Genomic DNA, 18,611 nt, shown 5'->3' with positions numbered 1-18,611 from the left:
TTTTGAAGACAGGTCTAGTGGGGAACTGTTGGTAGCAAGTGAATATGAACTTGTAGAGATAAAAGTTTTTCAGGTGTACAGAACAGCTATTGGAGCATAAGTATATTCTGTTTTTCTCAGGACTCCTATATTTAAATGAGTCCTGCTCAGAGACAGAATACCTACCTTTTCCTGCTAGAAAAATATTAGGGATATGTCCTCCTATTTCACCTGTTCCACAACATTTTCCTCCACATTTTTTGTAATAGGACAGAATTGTCCAGCACTTTGGGACTTTTCACTGGTTGAAGGAAAAAAACATTGCTTTGGAACTTGGTTTTGGGTTTGGTTTTGCTTTGTTATATTTTGTTTTGTTTTTCTGGTAGAAAAGCCAGACTGCAAATTGTGTAGCAATATAAAAAAATTGTAACAAAGTTCGAAAATTACAAGGACAATTTAAGGGTAACTTAATATGGTAAAATAAACATAACAGAAATTTTGCATTAAATGACAAAGATTCAAGTAAATCCAGTAATAAGACACATAATTCCGTGTAATTGCATTTATGGGAGTATGGGGAAATGGAAAGCAGAAAGTTGCCTGGCAACCATTTGTTAAAAGACAAATCTTCATCCAACTTTCCAGTAATTCTGCATTTAGATAAGGAAAATTTATTCTGGTTTATCCAGATGATCTATCAATGTTGAGTGTGTTTGAAAATGTATGGTTTCCCAGTAGATTATAAAATGAGAAAGAAAATCTGAGAAAAGCAATATACAGTTAAGTAAAACTGACATGGAATGGGATGGGAAGACTCAACAAGTCAAGAATATTTATCCGACTATATTCCAGACTCCAGATCTGAGATCACCAGTAAATTAAAATTACCTCAGTTCTTACAAGGGCATTATGGTTAACACAGGACTGAAAAAAAATCATCTTCAGTTGTCATTTAGATGCCCTTTTTTTTCCTCACTTCTCCATCTTCCCACTCGCTCTTTTACTTTTCAGTGTAGCAATGTAAATAGTTACAATGAGGAGACCTAAATTTCATCTTCCCCAGCAATGTGAGAGCTTCTGAGCAAAAAAATTAACTGTGAGTGCCTAAATACTGTCGGTTATTTTAGCATTAATGTGGGACAGGCCACCTTGAAAGAATTATGTATCTTTATCAGGGCATTATCTCTTGTCTGATTTTATCGTCACAATTAATTCAATTGTTCTAGAGTAGGATCACGTTTGCTCCCTTCTTCCACAAACTATTTCTTCCCCTCAAAAAGTTGCCTCTTTCCCTTCTGCTCTTCCAAGAACCTTGGAGAAAACAGTATACCAGATTTTAATAACAAATCCTGGGACAGGGTAGCCCAGTGCTGTCTCTTTGATGCCTCTTCCAGTAACACTGTGGTAATGGGAACTATCTGGTGATGAAACTTTCCACAAAGTCTCACTGCCTTTGACACACTGGTATGCCGTCCATGCAGCCTGTCCTGTGTAGTCCTCAATGCTACAAGTCCTCACACTGCATAGGACCAACCCTTGAAATAGAGCTCTTAGCTCTGAACTGAACTGAGAAATTAGGTGTGAAATCTCTAAGAAGTTTATGGACATAAAGAAGAAGACACAGCCCCCAGGACAAGCAAGTTTATTTCTGTGGAAGCATTGTCAAACATGGTGTAGATCTGCAGTGAGAACCTAGCAGTAAAACAACCTGTAATTCACAGGTACAGATCAGAGAAGTGTGCAGAAAGCACACCAGTGAGGTACCACACAAACAGGAAAACTATATTTATGTAGGAGGCTAAGAAATAAATGGGTTGAGAAAGAGAAATATTTTCTTTCTCACAGAAGACCTAGATAGTATTTTGAACTTAAGTGAACAGTATCTTTGATCATACAGAATGCCAAAGTAAATATTTGAGAGCTGCTTATCTTTAATCTCATGCAAACAAATGAAAGGCAGACCTTCTATTCTTGGGGTCTCAGGGAGCAAAGATTGTCTTTGTTACCATGAAATATTTTTGAAACAGATCTTCAAAAAAACTTAAACAGTTATCAAGAAAATATATACTTCCTTTGACATATTGACGTATATTCTGCTTCTTGGCCATAGAATTGGTTCTAAATGGTTTCCTCTGACTATTCTGAAGGTTTAATTATAACTGCTGGTATTTTCTTGGTGCTGTAGTAATTTCACTTCTTATTTCAGGAGATCTGCATAATCACATTTCTTGGCAGGGTCCCGTAGAAGTTGCAGGTTTGACTTGCTGCCCCACAAGGCTAGCCATGGACTTTTATAGAGGTGGATTAGCTTACAGTTTTTAATTGGATTTAAACTGGTTCTCCTTACTTGTGACCAAAGGAGGGGAAGAAAGGTTTTCTAGAGCAATATGACCCAGAAATAGTGTGGCCAGCAGGACCAGGACAATGATTGTCCTGCTGCACTGGTGAGGCCACATCTCAAGTGCCATGCTCAGCTTTGAGCCCCTCACTACAAGAGGGACACTGAGATGCTGGAGTGAGTCCAGAGAAGGGCAACAGAGCTGGGGAAGGGTCTGGAGCACAAGTCTGATGAGGAGCGGCTGAGGGAGCTAGGGGTTTTCAGCCTGGAGAAAAGGGAGCTCAGAGCAGAACTTACTGTTCTCTACAGCTACCTGAAAGGAGGTGTAGCCATGAGATCAGTGCCTTCTCCCAGGTAACAAGTGATAGAGCGGAAGGAAATGGCCTCAAGTTGCACCAGGGGTGGTTTAGATTGGATATTAGGAATATTGGGATATTATTATTTCTTCACTGAAAGTGTGGTCAAGTGTTGGAACAGACTGCTCAAGGAAGAGTTTGAGTCACTATCTCTGGAGGTATTTAATTAAACTGTTTTGGTATTGGTGTTTGCTGAAGATCTGCACAGGCATGTAAGGTAATGTGTTCTGCTGCCTGGGGATAATCCAGTTTTAGCCTAGCTCCTATATTTTTTTACTACCCTGTTGCCTGCAGAGACAATTTTAAGCCTCAGTTTTGCCTGTGTGGGCCAATGGGTTTATACCCATAAGCAATGAAAAGAGGTTACTTAGAGCCTGAGTTCAAAGTCAAGACAGAATCACCATGAAATATTAATACTGACAGAAAGTCAGAGAAGAAAGGTTGCAGTGCAGGTAGCACTGTAGTTGTGATAGAAACATTCTTCATGCTCTTATATTTATTGAACTTTTATGAAAATAAGCAATTTTTGCCTGTTTATTTGATTTGGTGGTGTATTTAATTTGTTATGTTACCAAAGTCTGTATAAACTGAAAAGCTGCCAATTACAGTTATAAAAAGTTACAGCAGAATGAAAGTATTAGTGCTTAGGAGATTTCATAACTGTCTGTTTGCCTTCCATAGCTATTTTCTGCTGGAAAAATCACAGACACCAGAGTAGCTGAGCTGAAGGAACAGTACACCCTGCTGCATGAGGCTGTGATAAGGTATAATATTCCTTTTTGGACTTTCAGTAGCCAAAGCATTATGTTTTTAAAGTACTTTCTGCTCATGCTGAAGCCTAATTCTTTCTTAGAGTTTTAGTTCATAAACAGGAAGCCAGAACACAAGGTTGAAAACCATTATTATTTAATAGGAACTTTCAAGTTAATTTGGGATACTTAAATACTTGTTTGAAATACATCTTTGTTTCTAATACAAACATAATAATATTGGGAATGGATGTACAGATTGCAACAGACAGCATAACTGTAATTATCAGAAAAATCAGCATCATGATATTCCCGTTACATTCTTGTAATGTATACCATAATATCCACCATACTTACAATATTTTATCCCACTTTCACTGACAGTCCAAATTAAAAACTTCATGGCAATTCTGTCATTGAAGCTAAAGCCTAATTTAGGTATTCTAAAACTAATTCAGGTTATACCTGCTCATTTGAATGATGCTGGGATTTGCTGTGCCACCTGGCAACAAGTGCAAAGTAATCTAAAGTAATTCTCAAAGTAGTGAAATAACAGTTTTTCTTGAGGATAGCTGAGTCTTCTGGTTTTGTCTTAATGTAATGGGGAATTGGGATATGGTTCTAACTCCGTGAAATATCATTTGACTTTATTTCAGATTACTGAGATAGACAGTAACTTTCTGAGAAGCAAAGTTAAAACAGCGCTAAAAAACCAGTTCAGGCTCCTAGAAAATGCAAGAAGACTTTTCTAACTGCTCAGATCTAATAATATTTTGTGGTGTTTGGATTAATTGATAGAGAGGGTTTCTACCACACTGGTGTTCACTGAGCTGAAGCAGAAATCAGTAGCTGCTTATTAGTTGATTTTCAGCCAGTGTTAGTTTGAAAACAGTCTTTCATTGGAAAAATACAAATATATTCCTACATGTTTTATGTTTTTATATAGTATTCTTTTATTTGGGACATTCATTTATGTAAAGGCAATCCCTTTGTGTGTATAGCGAGTGGAATAGGGCCTGAGTGTAAACAGGACTCAGCTGTCCTTTCTGTCACACTTAAAACTACCCTTAACAGAATTCACCAAAAGCATGAAAATGTTAGATGGTAGATTATATCTCTCATTCTTTCCATCATTCTCACAGGAGTATGAAATGGCCATGATTCTGTAAGAAATTGGATCAGACATCATGATGTCACATTCTGCATTAGATGTAGTTATGTGTCACAGCAGAATACCAATGTGTGAGCAAGCACTAATTCTCACAGATTAATTTCTCCTACTGCTGAGAGAAAGCAAGGGAAATCAATTACCAAAAATCAATCATGATTTCCAGTATATTTTAAGGACGTCAAAAGTGGGATTCAGGCATCAAAATTAGGATTCAATTGTCCATATGTTAACATCAGCAGACATGCTCATCTGAACAAGGTACCAAGGGTCCCTTAACACTCTCTAGAAAGAAATTGGGACTACACACTTCCTCCTTATCCAGACATCTGCAAGGGTCTGGTTTTCTCCATCAGCTGTAAGGATTGTCCTGGTAGTAAGTGCAGTGTGTGTATATAATCTCTTCCTGCAAAGAACCCTTCACAGGATCAATACTGCTTTTTAATTGTTAGCTCTTCACCCCAACATGTGCTGTACAGTTCTGTGCATCAATAGCTTATTTTTTCACATATTACAGTTGAATTCAATCCCTTTCCTAATTAATGCCCGTCTGCCCTAAAGTTGTTGCCATGACATGTTCGGACAAATGACACAGGATGAGGTTTTTTTCTTTCCTTTATTAGCATATAAAAATCTCAAGGAGAAAGCTTTATATATCTTAAGCAGCACAGTTCCCTGTGACAGCTGTGCCAAACTATTGCAACTGATCTCTCTGATATACAATACAAATTTGTCTAATATCATGAATGCAATTACTCTGTGGGCAGGTAGTTTCCAAGGCTGTTGCCAATGTACACAGAGCTATAAGTGTATAGCGCAATCCTCTGTTTAGTGGCAAATTTATTTCTTGCTTTCAGTTTGGCACAATTTGGCATTTCTAAAAGCTGAAAGATGTCACCTGGCAGATAACGTCTTTGATACTTTTATTCAAAGTCTTAAGTGATCTTGAATTTATGTTTGCTGAGAACAGGCTGTCATCCCATTGTGGTGCTGTCTCACCCATCCACTTTGTAGTAAGACTGCATCAAAGTTGAAGTATCTGATTTTGTATTTGGCCCCTGAAAACCTTTTTAGTCACTCAATTATGTGGTCTAGATGTAGATTTTATTTATATTATCTCAATTTAAGAACCTAGTATGAATATTCTGTTAACCCAAACTGGAAGATAGGTAATAACGAAGATTAATTAGCAGATTGGCAATTTTCTTAAGCCTCTGCTAAATTACTTATTATTTCACAAATTCAAAAGCTGCCACATCAGACTGCACAAACTTACTTTTTCAGTCATGGGATTCAGTATGAGTACATTGTGTAGATGTGCAGTTATTTCTTCATTGTCTTCAATTAAATTCAAATCAACACATGAAAAAATACTGTTGGCACATGTAGGGAGCAAAATCTAGATTCAACACTCAATTCTTTTTTCTATTTTTTTTATTATCTTGAAAGAACAAATACTAAAAATTTTGGTTTTATGAATTCATTTACATGTTTATGTAACTGTATGTAAAGTGTATATGTTATGTGTTTGAAATTGTGTCCTACTACTGAAATAGTGTCATTACTACAGCCAATTATATTTCTTCCCACAACTGCATACATTTTGTTAGATTTAGAGAACATTTAAATATCATATAGAATCCAGTGTTGATAAGTCTGTTTATTTTTTGGCTTAACATATACGTGTAAACACATGAAATTATTTTTTCATGATGAAGGCATACTGTTTTCTGTTGAATTCTGTGGTTTTCTTATTTTCTAGTTTAGAAAAAGGAAGTTTCTCTAGGGAGAAACGTTGCATGAAACAAAACTTTTTCTGCTATATTATTTCAACTATGTTTGTGCAGTATTGTCAGTTTTATATTTTCTATTTTTATCATCATTTTACCATCTCATCTCTAGTCTTTGGTGTGATATGTAGTTTTGTTTTTCTGTTTAAGCCATAAATGTCAAATTGGAGCCAAATTTTATGTCAAGAGTTTCTCAATATGGGAAATTCTAAGTTCCTGTGTTTAAAAAAATATTGCACTATATTTTTTATTAGTAAAAGGCAAGTGATATAGTTCTTTATTCTTCTACATAATTTGTGACTAATTTTAGTAGACCATTATATAAATAATATAGTAATGTAATGTAGTAATATTGAGAAGGCATACACAATATTTCTGTAGCATAAATCATAGCTTTATGTTTAGTACATGGTATATGAATTTTCATACTGTTGTTCCCTTTAAGAGTTTTCCATAGTAATCAATGCATTTTTACTAACAGCCTTTAGGATGTTTTTCAGCTGTCACCACACAGGTTCCTAAGTATATCATGAATACCAGTCTCCAGACACTGACAGGAGTCAGTTTGTTGTTTCTGTGGAGCTAGTCTGGTGATACAAAGAAGATCATTGATCTACAGGCCTTATAATAAGCTTCCACAGATGTCCACAAATGTATTTTCAGCTTTCGTATCACTACATGAGTTATTTCAGGTCCTGATAGCACTACAGAAGTAGCAAGATGTAATTCATCACTGGGTAGATGTCCCAGTGTTTATTAAGAACTTAAAGTTGTCACATAGTCCAGACTGGGCCTTGTCCTGGTGGATACTTCACTATTATAGGCCTCTACTCTTAATCAGGTCTAGCCTTTGGCACTTCTTAGAATAAAATTGATTCCCTGTCTCTTCATTTTTGTCCAGGAAGTGTTAGACAAATAAATTTGAGTAAATAACAGTCTGTCATCTGGTTAAAGTTAGATGAATCTCACTCCAACTGTAGGTATGCAGAAAAACCCCTGAGACCAGATTCCACTGCTCTCATGGCATCATAGGATGCCATGTTTGGGTTTGAACAGAATTCAGGAGGTCCAACCTCCTGCCCAAGGCAGGGTCAACTAGGATGTCAGGCAAGATTATACAGACCTCAATTCCATCTCATCTTGAAAATCTTCAATTAAATATTAAATGTATGTAAAGAAGTATAAATACAAAGCTTGTGCTTCACAGTGACTAGTCCTAAATTAGTCTATTTAATGCAGTTTACAGGAATCTGAGAGCCAGCTGTTGCAGGAAGCCGAACGCCTGAGTGCAGAACTGGAACAACAATGTGAACTGGAAAAAGCAGAACAGCTCCCTGAAGAAGCTCCCAGTGAAGGTTCCCAAATAAGGCAACAACTTTTCAGCTGCCGAAGTGAATACAATGTTATTAAAGGAAGAGTGCATGAAAATCGGTTGAAGATAGAATGGTAGGTGAAGGTGGTCAAATGCTGCTAACTTTATCATAGATAATGTAAAGAGATGATAAATAGAATAAAAAGCAATCTCCTTTACATTTGACATGGACACATTTCTTGATGGCTGTTGTTAAATGAATTGCCACAAACTTTTCCCAGTCACAGCAACATGTCAGTGATGAATGAATTTACCATGGTCAGATTTGTAGGTAGTTTTAAATTTAGAACATGGATGGGGTTCTTTAAAATGCTGTTTAAAATTTACTGCACTGGATGAATAATATTTAGGTAGGGAAGATTTACATGAGCAATTCTAGTCTAGAACACCTTCAATACAAATGTTTAAAGTGTCTCAGAGACCTGTTGGCTTGGATTTTATGGAACAATGTTGTAAATAGACCCAATGCTATTTTTAACTTTAGTAGCATGGTATATTCAAGCTTTTCTATTCAGGTATTCAAATGGGAAGAAGTATATTCTAATATTAGAAAAATTATAAGTTTACTGTGGAAGGAGTGAAATCTTAACATTTCTATATAAGGACAACAGTTCAGAATTAGCTTGGTATTGTATACATTTCAATTATCTGCATACTTTATAGTAAAATTACAAGCAGAAGTATTGCATTTGTAAAAATAATGTACCTAGGCAGATGAAATCAGATTTTTATTTTGTGGGGGACTTGCTATTTTTGCCCATCTTCAATCCAGCTGTAGTGTCATTGGTGTGTATATAAACACAGGCATGCAAAGTCAGCATCTCAGCAGTTAAGATTATTATTCTGCAAGGAAATCAGGAACACTGTACATACTGCATGCAGCAGGTTTTTCTGGCAATTCTTTCTTGATTTTTTTTTTTGGTTTTTTAGAGCCAAGTGTTTGCTCTAAGAGGAAAAGAAACTTGAGAATGAAACAAACTGGGAGTGGGAAAGAAACATGGAAAGCATCTGGAAAAAATTATTTGCTATGAGATAACTAAGAAACATGAAATTTCCTGAAATAACTATTAAATACAGAATTTATTGCAATTTCCAAGCTGTCCAGAAATGAGTTCTTCAGAAGTATCAGGCTTTTTAACCATTTGTCCTCATATCTTTTGAACATTTTCTCTGATTTTGCATCAACTTCTAAAAAAATTATGAGGATTTATATGTTTAGGTAATGTTTTCCCATTCTCTACTGTCTACCTCCAGTGAAAATGAAAACTCTATTCTATACAAAATGCAGTTTAGGCATTATTTCAATTATCCTTGCACATTGACTGGATTAATTTTTATATAAGAACTGAATATCTTGCAGATTAAAAATCCACTTTTTGGGTCAGTCATGCTGTAAAAAGGTTCCTTCAATGTAGTAAGAAACTTATGTCTTATGTATTGCCTGGGATCAAACCCAGCTGTACAGTCTGACCAGAGGTCTGTGAGGTGCATTATCTAATGGAAACCAAAAGTGCAGCCCCATTCTCTTGTGATGTGGGGATTTCATGAGCCAAAGACAGTGCTCTGTGTTTGGGAATCCTCAGCTGACCCCTATTCCTTTGAACTTCTCTTGTCTCCTCCAGAACAAACTTCTGGCATTGCAACACGCTGGGCAAAGCGTTCCACAGATTAACTGTGTAAGAGCTGCCACCTCCTTACTTTTTTAACCTGACCCCTACAGCTTCATTTAGTGCCCTGTAGTTCTTGTAATGGATAAGAAAATGACCATCTGATTCACTGCTGCAGAATGGTTTGATAGATCTCTTTTGTAGAACCCCTTGGCCTTTTAATTTGTCAATTTTTCCAACTCGAGAGCTACAGATTATTTAATTGTTCCCAATTTAGAATCTGTTTCATGCCTGATAGTAGCATTGGGTCTTATGTGTGTTGTGGGTGTGGAATGAGAAGGATGTGCCTTGGTTATATGTGGATTTGCTTACTGGGAGAGAAATTCCAGAACTATTCAAGAAATTATACTGATTTTGAGTTGGACTAGTCTAGAAGGAACAGGACTAGCACAATATGTATGAAGAATGGGTGAGTGAATGTAGTGGAGAAATGAGAAATGGACTATGAAGAAAACCAGATTATTTGTGTGAATACATTTTTGTAATGAAGGGATGAGTTTCACTGTGAAAAACAGTGAAAGTGAATGTCCAGAGTAGAGTTGGGAGTAGCAGGTGATCTAATAGTAACACTGATGTAAAATGAAGATCCATATGCTTGCTGGTTTTATCGAAGAAGTAAAACAATGTTTTCTGAAATATCTGGTGCATGGACAATGTCACAGAGGGGATGGAAGCTGCATCAAAAGTATTAGAAGTTTACTGTTAGGTCACTGTTTGGTTTTCTTTCTCAGGATAAAAAGTCATGGCCCAACCTCTCTTGGCCCTTGATCTCTCTGGAACACAGTTTCCCGTGTTGTCCAACTGTGTTAATACAGTCCCAGCTGTGCTTGGCGCTTACAAGTCAATTTCTCTTTGGGAATTATGACTAATGGCTGTTCAGTCTGAAAACAAACATGTTGTTTATTTACTTTTGTATGTATAGCAGGCAGGGAACATGGAGGGAGAAAGGTTTTGAAGGGTTTATCTGTGTTTCTTATCTACTGCTTTATCCTCTTTTTAGAATGTCTGCTCAGATCTAGTGCTGAGCTGGAAGTGAGAAATCTGATCTTGTTTCCCTGGTTCTGCAGATCTCTGTTCCCGTTTCTATGAACCTTTATTTCTCTGAAGCATCCCTCTTTTCTCTGATGACTTTATTTCCTGCCTTAGTTCACTTTCTCTGGTATCTAAGAGTACTTAGCACCTTTTTTGAACTCAAATCTGACAATGGCAGCATTTCACACTTGAGGAGTCATACAGATATCCTGCAACATTAGCAAAAGTCTCAAGGTCTCCTAATATTCCATACTCTTCTATCCCTATTTAATTTCCTATTTGCTTGCCTCTGTAAACAATTTTTTCCAGATCTTTCTGAACAGCTGATGATATTTCATTTTCTGTTGTAATTCTTTATTGTTCCAATGAATAGTCAGCATTCCCAGAATGAATTCAATTGCTTTCAGCAATGAAGTATCATCAGGTTTTTGGGAATTTTGTGAATTTTTTCATCATTTCTATAGGTACATGAGGTATTCAGTGTATTCCTTGACACACTCAGCTGTCAGGGAAGTCACCCTGAGGGTGACTGCATGGATGGGGTGTGTTCCCACTGTAGGTATGTGCCTCCTCTCCCAGTCTGTGGCCTGTTCTGCCATATAGAGGTACTGGGCTCATTGCTGGTGTGTCTGCCTGAGAGCTCTGGGGGACAATAAGGGTTGGAAGGACTTTACTGAGCTTATAAAACTTGGGCCACCATCCCAAAGTCAGAGCTGACTCTGGGAGTATTCTTCCTCTCAGAAATTACTTGGCAAGGGTAATAAAGTAAAGGGAATAAGAGTCATCTCCACTCAGTTCTGCTAAATTGCATTCAGAGCCATGAAATTTCTTCACATAATTGATAAGAAGCCTCAGTAAGTAAGAATATAGATCAAAAAAATCAAATTAGTGGAACAAGAGGGAAAGAATCAATGTGACAAGCAAAGATTTGTTCTGGCTTAAGGAGACATTTCTCTTTAATGTTCATGTGAGTTGGAGTTCTGATTTATGAGAAAAAATAAAGAGCTAGGGTTTTTTATTACACAATGGTATCAACAGTTGTTTATTGTTGAGAAATAATAAATGTTAAATCTAAATCTATCATCTAAACACTTCATTTAAAAGTAAGCAATTAATTTGTACTAAATTTATCTATAACAAGAGCTTGTGAGATTAAAGGTGCCTGATGCTTGAAAACTGTTTTATTTGAAAGCATCTCCAGCTCTTACAGTGATTTGTTCAGGTAACAAAACAGCTCCTCACTGAAGTACTCTGCAACTGCGTGCAAGTCAGGATTGCAAAACTGATTTTCTCCTTGTAGAAGCATTGCAAATAAGGAAAACTATTTCAACACTTGCAATTATTTCTGTATTAGTCACTCAATAACTAGAAAGTGAAAAGTTTAGCTGTTATCCATAGCTTCTCTAGTAAAGAATTACAGGCCATAAGTAAAATAAATGGCACCACGCTGAAGTTATCAGCTGGTCTTGTGACTGCATTTTCTGGTACCTACAACTTAATTACAGCTCATAGCCTTGCAGGAAGCTCATGCTGGCAGCTTGTCAGCTATGATAACTTCTACCTGTGGTCACTGGGTTATAGTTGTGAGGTGCTAACACCTTCTATTGATTTCCAAGCAATCCCAGCTCTGAGAGACAGTAGCTGAAGGAGTTCACTTTCTTCCATGATGGGATTTCTAATGCTAACAGTGTAGTGGTTATTTTGTGAGCTGAGGAAGTTGACAGCTATCCCTACATTTCTTAATCTCTCCATCTTAATTTTTTTATTTTGTCTCAGCTTGCAGCTGCAAATGTCTCTCAGGGAAAAATTTGGAATATATTTTTATTAATGACCCAGTTTTCCAACTGCCTTTTTTTAACTCATTAAAACTGCACCTCTGACAGCTTTTCATGTACAATACTGTTATCATGCTTCATGAAAATAAGAAGAGCAATGTTAGAAACATTTTCACACATCAATGCCTAAACTTAAGAGTTTTATCTTCTTTCCATTGTGTGTATTGTTAGAGGTATAACAATGGTAATAATAAAATCCATGTGATGTTGAAAAATACATCCATCAGGGAAGGGCTATAAAATAATGGAAAATTTAAATGCCCAATGCCAATTGCAGCTGTTTTGTTTGTTGTCACTGATGTCTAAGTAAAACAGCCATGAGGCTGATATCCATATAACACAGATTAAAAGATTCAAATGCCAAATGGAAAAAAGAGAATATCTCTCCTTATCTTACATTGAGCTTCTGTGTTCATCTGTTGAAACAGAGACTAAACTTTAATTCTTTGAAGAATCTTATTTGATTTCTAAATGTGTGTTAATCATCCTGCCTCCCCTTTAGAATCCACAGAGAGATATATATTATCTTCAACTGGTAATTTATGTCATCCTAAAACAGTCACCTGGAATGTGAGATGCCCTGCCCTTTGGAGGTCCCAGTTTTTATCCCTGACAGTAAGGAAGCCCTGAAGTAAGGATGCTAGCATAGGGCTGCCTGGCTGCTGGCTATGGGCAGCTGGATCAAACTCATTGCTCAAAAGGGAGAGATTTAACTTATTTCTTTTTACCCATTTTTTCTTTTCACACTTCCCCTGGTTTTTGTGTGGAAGTAGTTGGTCTGCCAGCTATTTAGGTAACTTGGCCCTTGTCATTCACTGTTGCCTTTGTTTATGTCACAGAAAATGAAGTGTTCAAATCATTTTACTTTTGCTGGATGGAAAAGTCTTTGTTGTGAAACTGGAATGGTTCCACAGGAATCTGTCCTCATGAGTGAGGAATGTGACAAAAGAAAACAGTGTCAGCTTTGCTCTCCCTCCTGATCTTTGGTATTGCTCTTTTGATCGTCCAGCGTGATATGAAAGAGGGCACAGCACGGACTAACCACAAGCCCTGCAGTACCTCTTTAATCATTTTGTACAGGACTTATTAAATAATATTTTGTGGCAGTCAAACAGCTATGGATATTTGTACAAAGTGGGCATTATTATCCTTAGTGTGATTATGCCAGTCCCAAGAAGTTCAATTAGAAGTACTGCCAAAATAATTTTGGAATATGATTTTGGATTTTTTTAAATTTAATTTTATCAGTTTTGGAGGAAGATTGATTTAAATTCAACTTTTTTCTTTAAAACATTTTGTTTTGCAAACTTGTTCACTCTGTGAGTGTTCAAATGCTGGCATTCAAATTAGTTTTTAGTCTTTACCAGTCCCTGTAGAGGCATTCTTGTAGTCTGCCCATACAAATATCACACCTGCTGTATATCAACATCTACTCTGTGTCTGTTTTCTCTTTGCTCTTCATCTGAGCCAGTGCTTCTTATTCATGGGAGAGGTGTTGTTTTGTTTTGTTCTGTTTATATTGCAACACCACCAACCCAGTTCTCTTTTTCTCACTATTTCCTTTCCTAAACTAGAAATATGTTTCCTGAGACTTCCAGGTATAAGCTTCACTCCTTTTGTTGGAGGACTCAAATTTAAGAAGGAGTTTATTGAGAGAGTGGGAGTAGTGGCATGGAGGAGGGAATTTTAAATCAGCACTGCTGAAGGGTTGAGCATGAGGTCCTAGGGATGGTCCTCCATGAGGTTGGCTGCTGGGAGACTGATCTCTGTTCCCATGACCACACACTTTCTAAAACCTCAACCACCACCATGCAAAGTCTTGCACCAGTCTGCTAGAAGGTTTCAGAAGAAAAAACAAGAAATAGGAATCAGCTGCCTCTTTTCTGTATCAGCCACATTATGAGGTAACTGTAATAGCTGCTTTGGGAGGGTGGGGATGCACAGGAGTCCCTTGCCCCTGTTATAGCTCCAACTGACACAAGTGTTTTATGGAAGTTTGTCCCTTTCTCTTAATTCTTCCCTATTTTAAAGAGTTATTTATTCTACCAGACTGCCATGAGTCTCAACAGAAGTTGACCAGCACATCCTCCCACTGGAGTTACAAACATAAATTTAAGCACTGAAGTTGATTCTTTGCGGTACCTGGGACAGAGGACTCAGTGAAGTTCTTTGGTTGTGATGGCATACAGACTGCTGTAGCCCATTTACATGCTGTGGGTGGACAACTGTTCTGTGCATTCACTGGGGATGCACCTTCAGAAGGGATAATTTTTTGTATTTGGCAGTATTTCCTACCTGCTACCAAGTTCCCTATTGTAAATCCAACAAACTTGTTGGTTGAGCTCCCTTTTTATAATCGTTCCTTCATCTTTTTCAGGCCAGTGTTACGAAACACCCATCAGATCTAGGAGCTTTCCTGTTTTTTCCTTTCTTGATTCTTCACTTCCTTATCATTTGCCCCGATTGTTGCCTGAAATTAAATTGCAATTTAGTTTTGGATATAAGTTAAGATTACTGTGTCTATTCAATTTACATTTCTACCATACTCCTTTGGCTTAGCCTATAACCCCTGCCACTTTTCAGGGTTTTTTTTCCCACAGGATCCAGGCCAGATTTGAGGAGCTTCACTTACAGTTGTCTGAAGAGTAAATGTATGTGTGAAAACTTTCATAGGAACTAGATTTCTCCCTAGCTACTGCACTTTCTATGATATTTCATGTCTTGGGGCTATTTATTACCCATCTCCTCTTTCCTTTTGCCACATTTCTGTGTTAGCATTTTGTTTTCTGAGGTTGGGAGGAACTGTGGGTGTAGAGTGCCACTAGTAAAAGGCAAGGGTGAGTGAGGCATGAATGCACCCCTGCAGGAGGTAGTCAGTCTAAGAAAAATCAGGTTCAAATTTTTAGATATGTGCACTGTAGAAAAAGATGTGTGCACCTCCATAAATATACACCCAGTCCTTCAGGACCCCCAGCTACCAGTCAGCAAACTTGCTTTAATTCTGAGCACCTTTCATGCTAATTCACCATGTGTTTTAGTCTAACACAGGATAGGCTTTGATACTTTCTTACCATTTACTGTATTACAGTAATGATTATTCTATTACTAATATATTTAGTCCTGCTCTGATTTTTACTGTAGTTTGCGAGAAGAAAAAAAGCTTCTGGAAAATGAATATGAAAGAATGTCAAAAGAAAAGGTAAGTACGAAACATGAGAAAAGCAATGTTTTATGTTCTGTCAACTAACATATAAAAAAATCACTGAAAATGTTTTCTCAGTGAGCATTTCTAGAGTTTATTTTAAATAGAATATATAGAAAATATATTTTAAAATAAATAGATTCTATAGGTTATATTATATCATTCAATTTTGATAACTAGGGCAAGCAGTAAATGAGTGATTCAGAAAAGATCTGGAATTTTATTTACCCAAGAAAATGTTTACTATATTCAGCAAATAGATACTGGATGTAAAGGTAGCTGCAGGTTTTTGGTTCTAGGATGTGAACATGAAAAATACATTTGTGGTCATAAATTCTGAGGAATATATGTGGTTTTGTTGGAAATAAAATTCTGTTAGTATTGATAGAAGAAACACTCATCTGGTAAAAAAAAATAAATTCATATCTTATCACTAAAAATGTTATCGTCATTCAATGTTAGTGAGTCTGTGTTATCAGAAGCCTGCAAAATGTAAAAGGGAAAATACAATTAATCTGGTATTTTACTTCATTTTTAAAGAAAAACGATAAAGTTCAACAGTTGAAAGAAAATTGTGATGAGCTCAGCAAAGAAGTAATCCAGAGGAAAGCAGAAATTGATTCAATAAAAGAAGCTGTTTCATCCAAAGAAAAGCTGATATTAACAGATGAGGAAGAAATGAAAAAGCTTCAGGAGATGCAGACTTATTTAAAAGTAACACAAAATTAATTGTGCCTATGTGTCAGTGAGTGTGTGTGCATGTGTGTGTGTATGGGTCCATGTTTTGCCCAAAGGAGAAGTGAATGTTCTGGATGTTGTCATTCCAAATTCATTATGTCATTACATTCAATATTAGACTATTTTCCAATAGGCATGAAACATGCTGCTGTGCCATGTCCTTATTGCTGTAGGAAATAGTAAGAGTCATGGTTTTGATTAAAAATTGGTTTCTGTAAAGATATCTTGGTTATGTTGTGTTACTTTAAGTTGTTCAGATTACAACTGAGAATTAAAAACATACCTGGGTCTACTTCTTTCCATGGTATAAATAGCATTATAATATGTATTAATAATATTCAAGCATAATTTTTATCTTGAAGACACTCTAACATTGTAAACATCAATGTTTAGTTTTAAAAGTAGGAGCTACAATTCTCTAGGAAAAAATCAAGCAATTAAAAAATGTTTCCTACCAATTTTCACAGCAGTTCTAAATTAATATTACTGCTATGAAAACTCATCAGCTTTTGAAGCTATTAATCAAACCTTTCTGTTTTGTTACTAGGCTGAGCTAGTTAGGCTCCTTGGTGTTCCAAAGCAACTTGCAAAAGAAACTGAGAAGTTGAATCAGAAAAAAATGTATGTTTTTTAATAAATAATTCTATATACATGAATATATATATCTGAATGACTTCTTCTTATCCCTTGCTTATAGAAATGATTGAGGATGGTTGTTGATTAAAATTAGGATTCCACAGCTGACAGTGTGGCCTGAGCTACAAACCCGTTCTCCCTTAGTCCTTCTGTCCCAGCTGTGGAGTCACAGCTGCTATGCTGTAAGGTCCTGACATGAGTTGCAGTCTCTAATACTTCATCAGGGGAAATGCAAGCCAGCCTTTTCTTTCTCTCTCTTGTGAAGCTGGGGCTCTTCTCCTCTGAAGCATGGCATGTGCTGTTTTCTCAAAGTGTAAAATCAAATTAGCTCTGTGCAGTTTCAGCCAGGTCACTCACAGATCCCAGCAGTCCAGTTGCCATCCAGAGGAATGAAGGGTTTTGTACCCTGTTTGTGCACAGGGTTACACTGAAGTTTGTGTCTCCTGCTTCCAGTTCCTATTTGTAACACATAAACTGTTTGACTGTTACATTTCTCAAGTTTAAAACTTGTATGAAACTTCTACATTTTCCTCGCTACTCTGCTTAATGCAACTCTGCTTAATGCAACTCTGCCATCATAAATCTAAGAAGTTTGCCCTATAGTGTTACAGAGAAACAATTATCTAAAACATAAGTGGCGCAGATTGCTATTAATTAAATATTTGAATGAGTCTTTATATTTGTGTCAGATCACAGAATAAACTAACCAGAGTTCCTGGTTCTTAGGAAGAATGTTTAGAAATGTCACACCCACGTACGTAGCAATGTTGACAGAGATCAATTGACTAGAACTCTTTTTAATGCTGTCACGGTGCCAAGCTGTCAGTTGGCCCCATGGCTATCTGCAGTTTTATTGTAGCACTATATTGGAATGTGAAGATTTTCAGTGTCTAAATTCAAACATTTGACATACATCGTTGTGCAATTATTTTGTATGTCCACAGAAACTGGCAACTGACATTTTGTCTTTTAAGTATGCATGTGGAAAATTTAACCCTTCCTGCTTTGTTAAAATATATCCACAGTGATGCAGAGAAGATGAATGAAGCCCTTAATGACCAGATAGAAGAATTGACTAGAACCCTGAAAGCCTCTGAAAAAAGGACTGAAGAGATTTTGCAAGAAAAACAAGATGTAATGAAGGAAATGGATGAGAGACAAACTTTGATACAAAAGAATGAACGAGAATGCAATAATTTGACAAAATTACTTGAAATTAATGCAGAGAAGGAATTAGCCATCCTATCAGACAGGTTAGAGTAAGAGACACAAGCCATATGGAAAGAGTGAATGATTCTCTGTTCTCAAAAGTTTATTTCTTTTTTCTGCTGTTGCTTCTATTTTCAAGTTTTATGCTGCAACCAGTGCAAATTATAAATGATCAGGCTTGGTTTTCATTTCCAAAATATTTATATAAAAATTTCGAGTCTGGAATCTAGGGTCTGGCTTGAAGAAGAACATCAAAAAGCATAAGCATTTGATAAAATCCTATGAGATGTTACTCTTAAAAGTGAAATATTTTAGAGAGTTTCTCTCTTTAGTGCACATATTTTCTCTCCTGTGTAACTCACTGAAAGTAATTTGAAGAAGAATAAAGTATGTCAGTATTTTCATTTTCAAATGAGGATCATAGATGTCTTCCCTCATGTAGTCCTGAATTTCAGTGGAGATTGGTTAATTGTCTCTTCAATATTCCCTTCAATTATGATTTTATATTTACTTGGTAAAGTAAAATAAACTGTTAGGTTG

At 36.5% G+C, this 18,611-nt stretch overlaps 1 protein-coding gene across 1 annotated transcript in view; it reads left to right on the top strand.

The window, feature by feature from the left end:
- CCDC146 (coiled-coil domain containing 146) overlaps positions 1–18,611 on the top strand; it is a 63,261-nt gene that overhangs the window by 25,196 nt on the left and 19,454 nt on the right. The window contains exons 4-9 of the mRNA XM_038153089.1: positions 3,355–3,437; positions 7,620–7,826; positions 15,428–15,485; positions 16,029–16,202; positions 16,774–16,847; positions 17,888–18,115. Of these exons, the coding sequence (XP_038009017.1) occupies positions 3,355–3,437; positions 7,620–7,826; positions 15,428–15,485; positions 16,029–16,202; positions 16,774–16,847; positions 17,888–18,115 (824 nt within the window). The remainder of the gene's footprint in view (positions 1–3,354; positions 3,438–7,619; positions 7,827–15,427; positions 15,486–16,028; positions 16,203–16,773; positions 16,848–17,887; positions 18,116–18,611) is intronic.

Source organism: Motacilla alba, chromosome 1A (genome assembly GCF_015832195.1).
Source record: "Motacilla alba alba isolate MOTALB_02 chromosome 1A, Motacilla_alba_V1.0_pri, whole genome shotgun sequence".
In the NCBI taxonomy this organism is placed as follows: Eukaryota; Metazoa; Chordata; class Aves; order Passeriformes; family Motacillidae; genus Motacilla; species Motacilla alba.
This window is presented reverse-complemented; position numbering and strand designations above follow the sequence as displayed.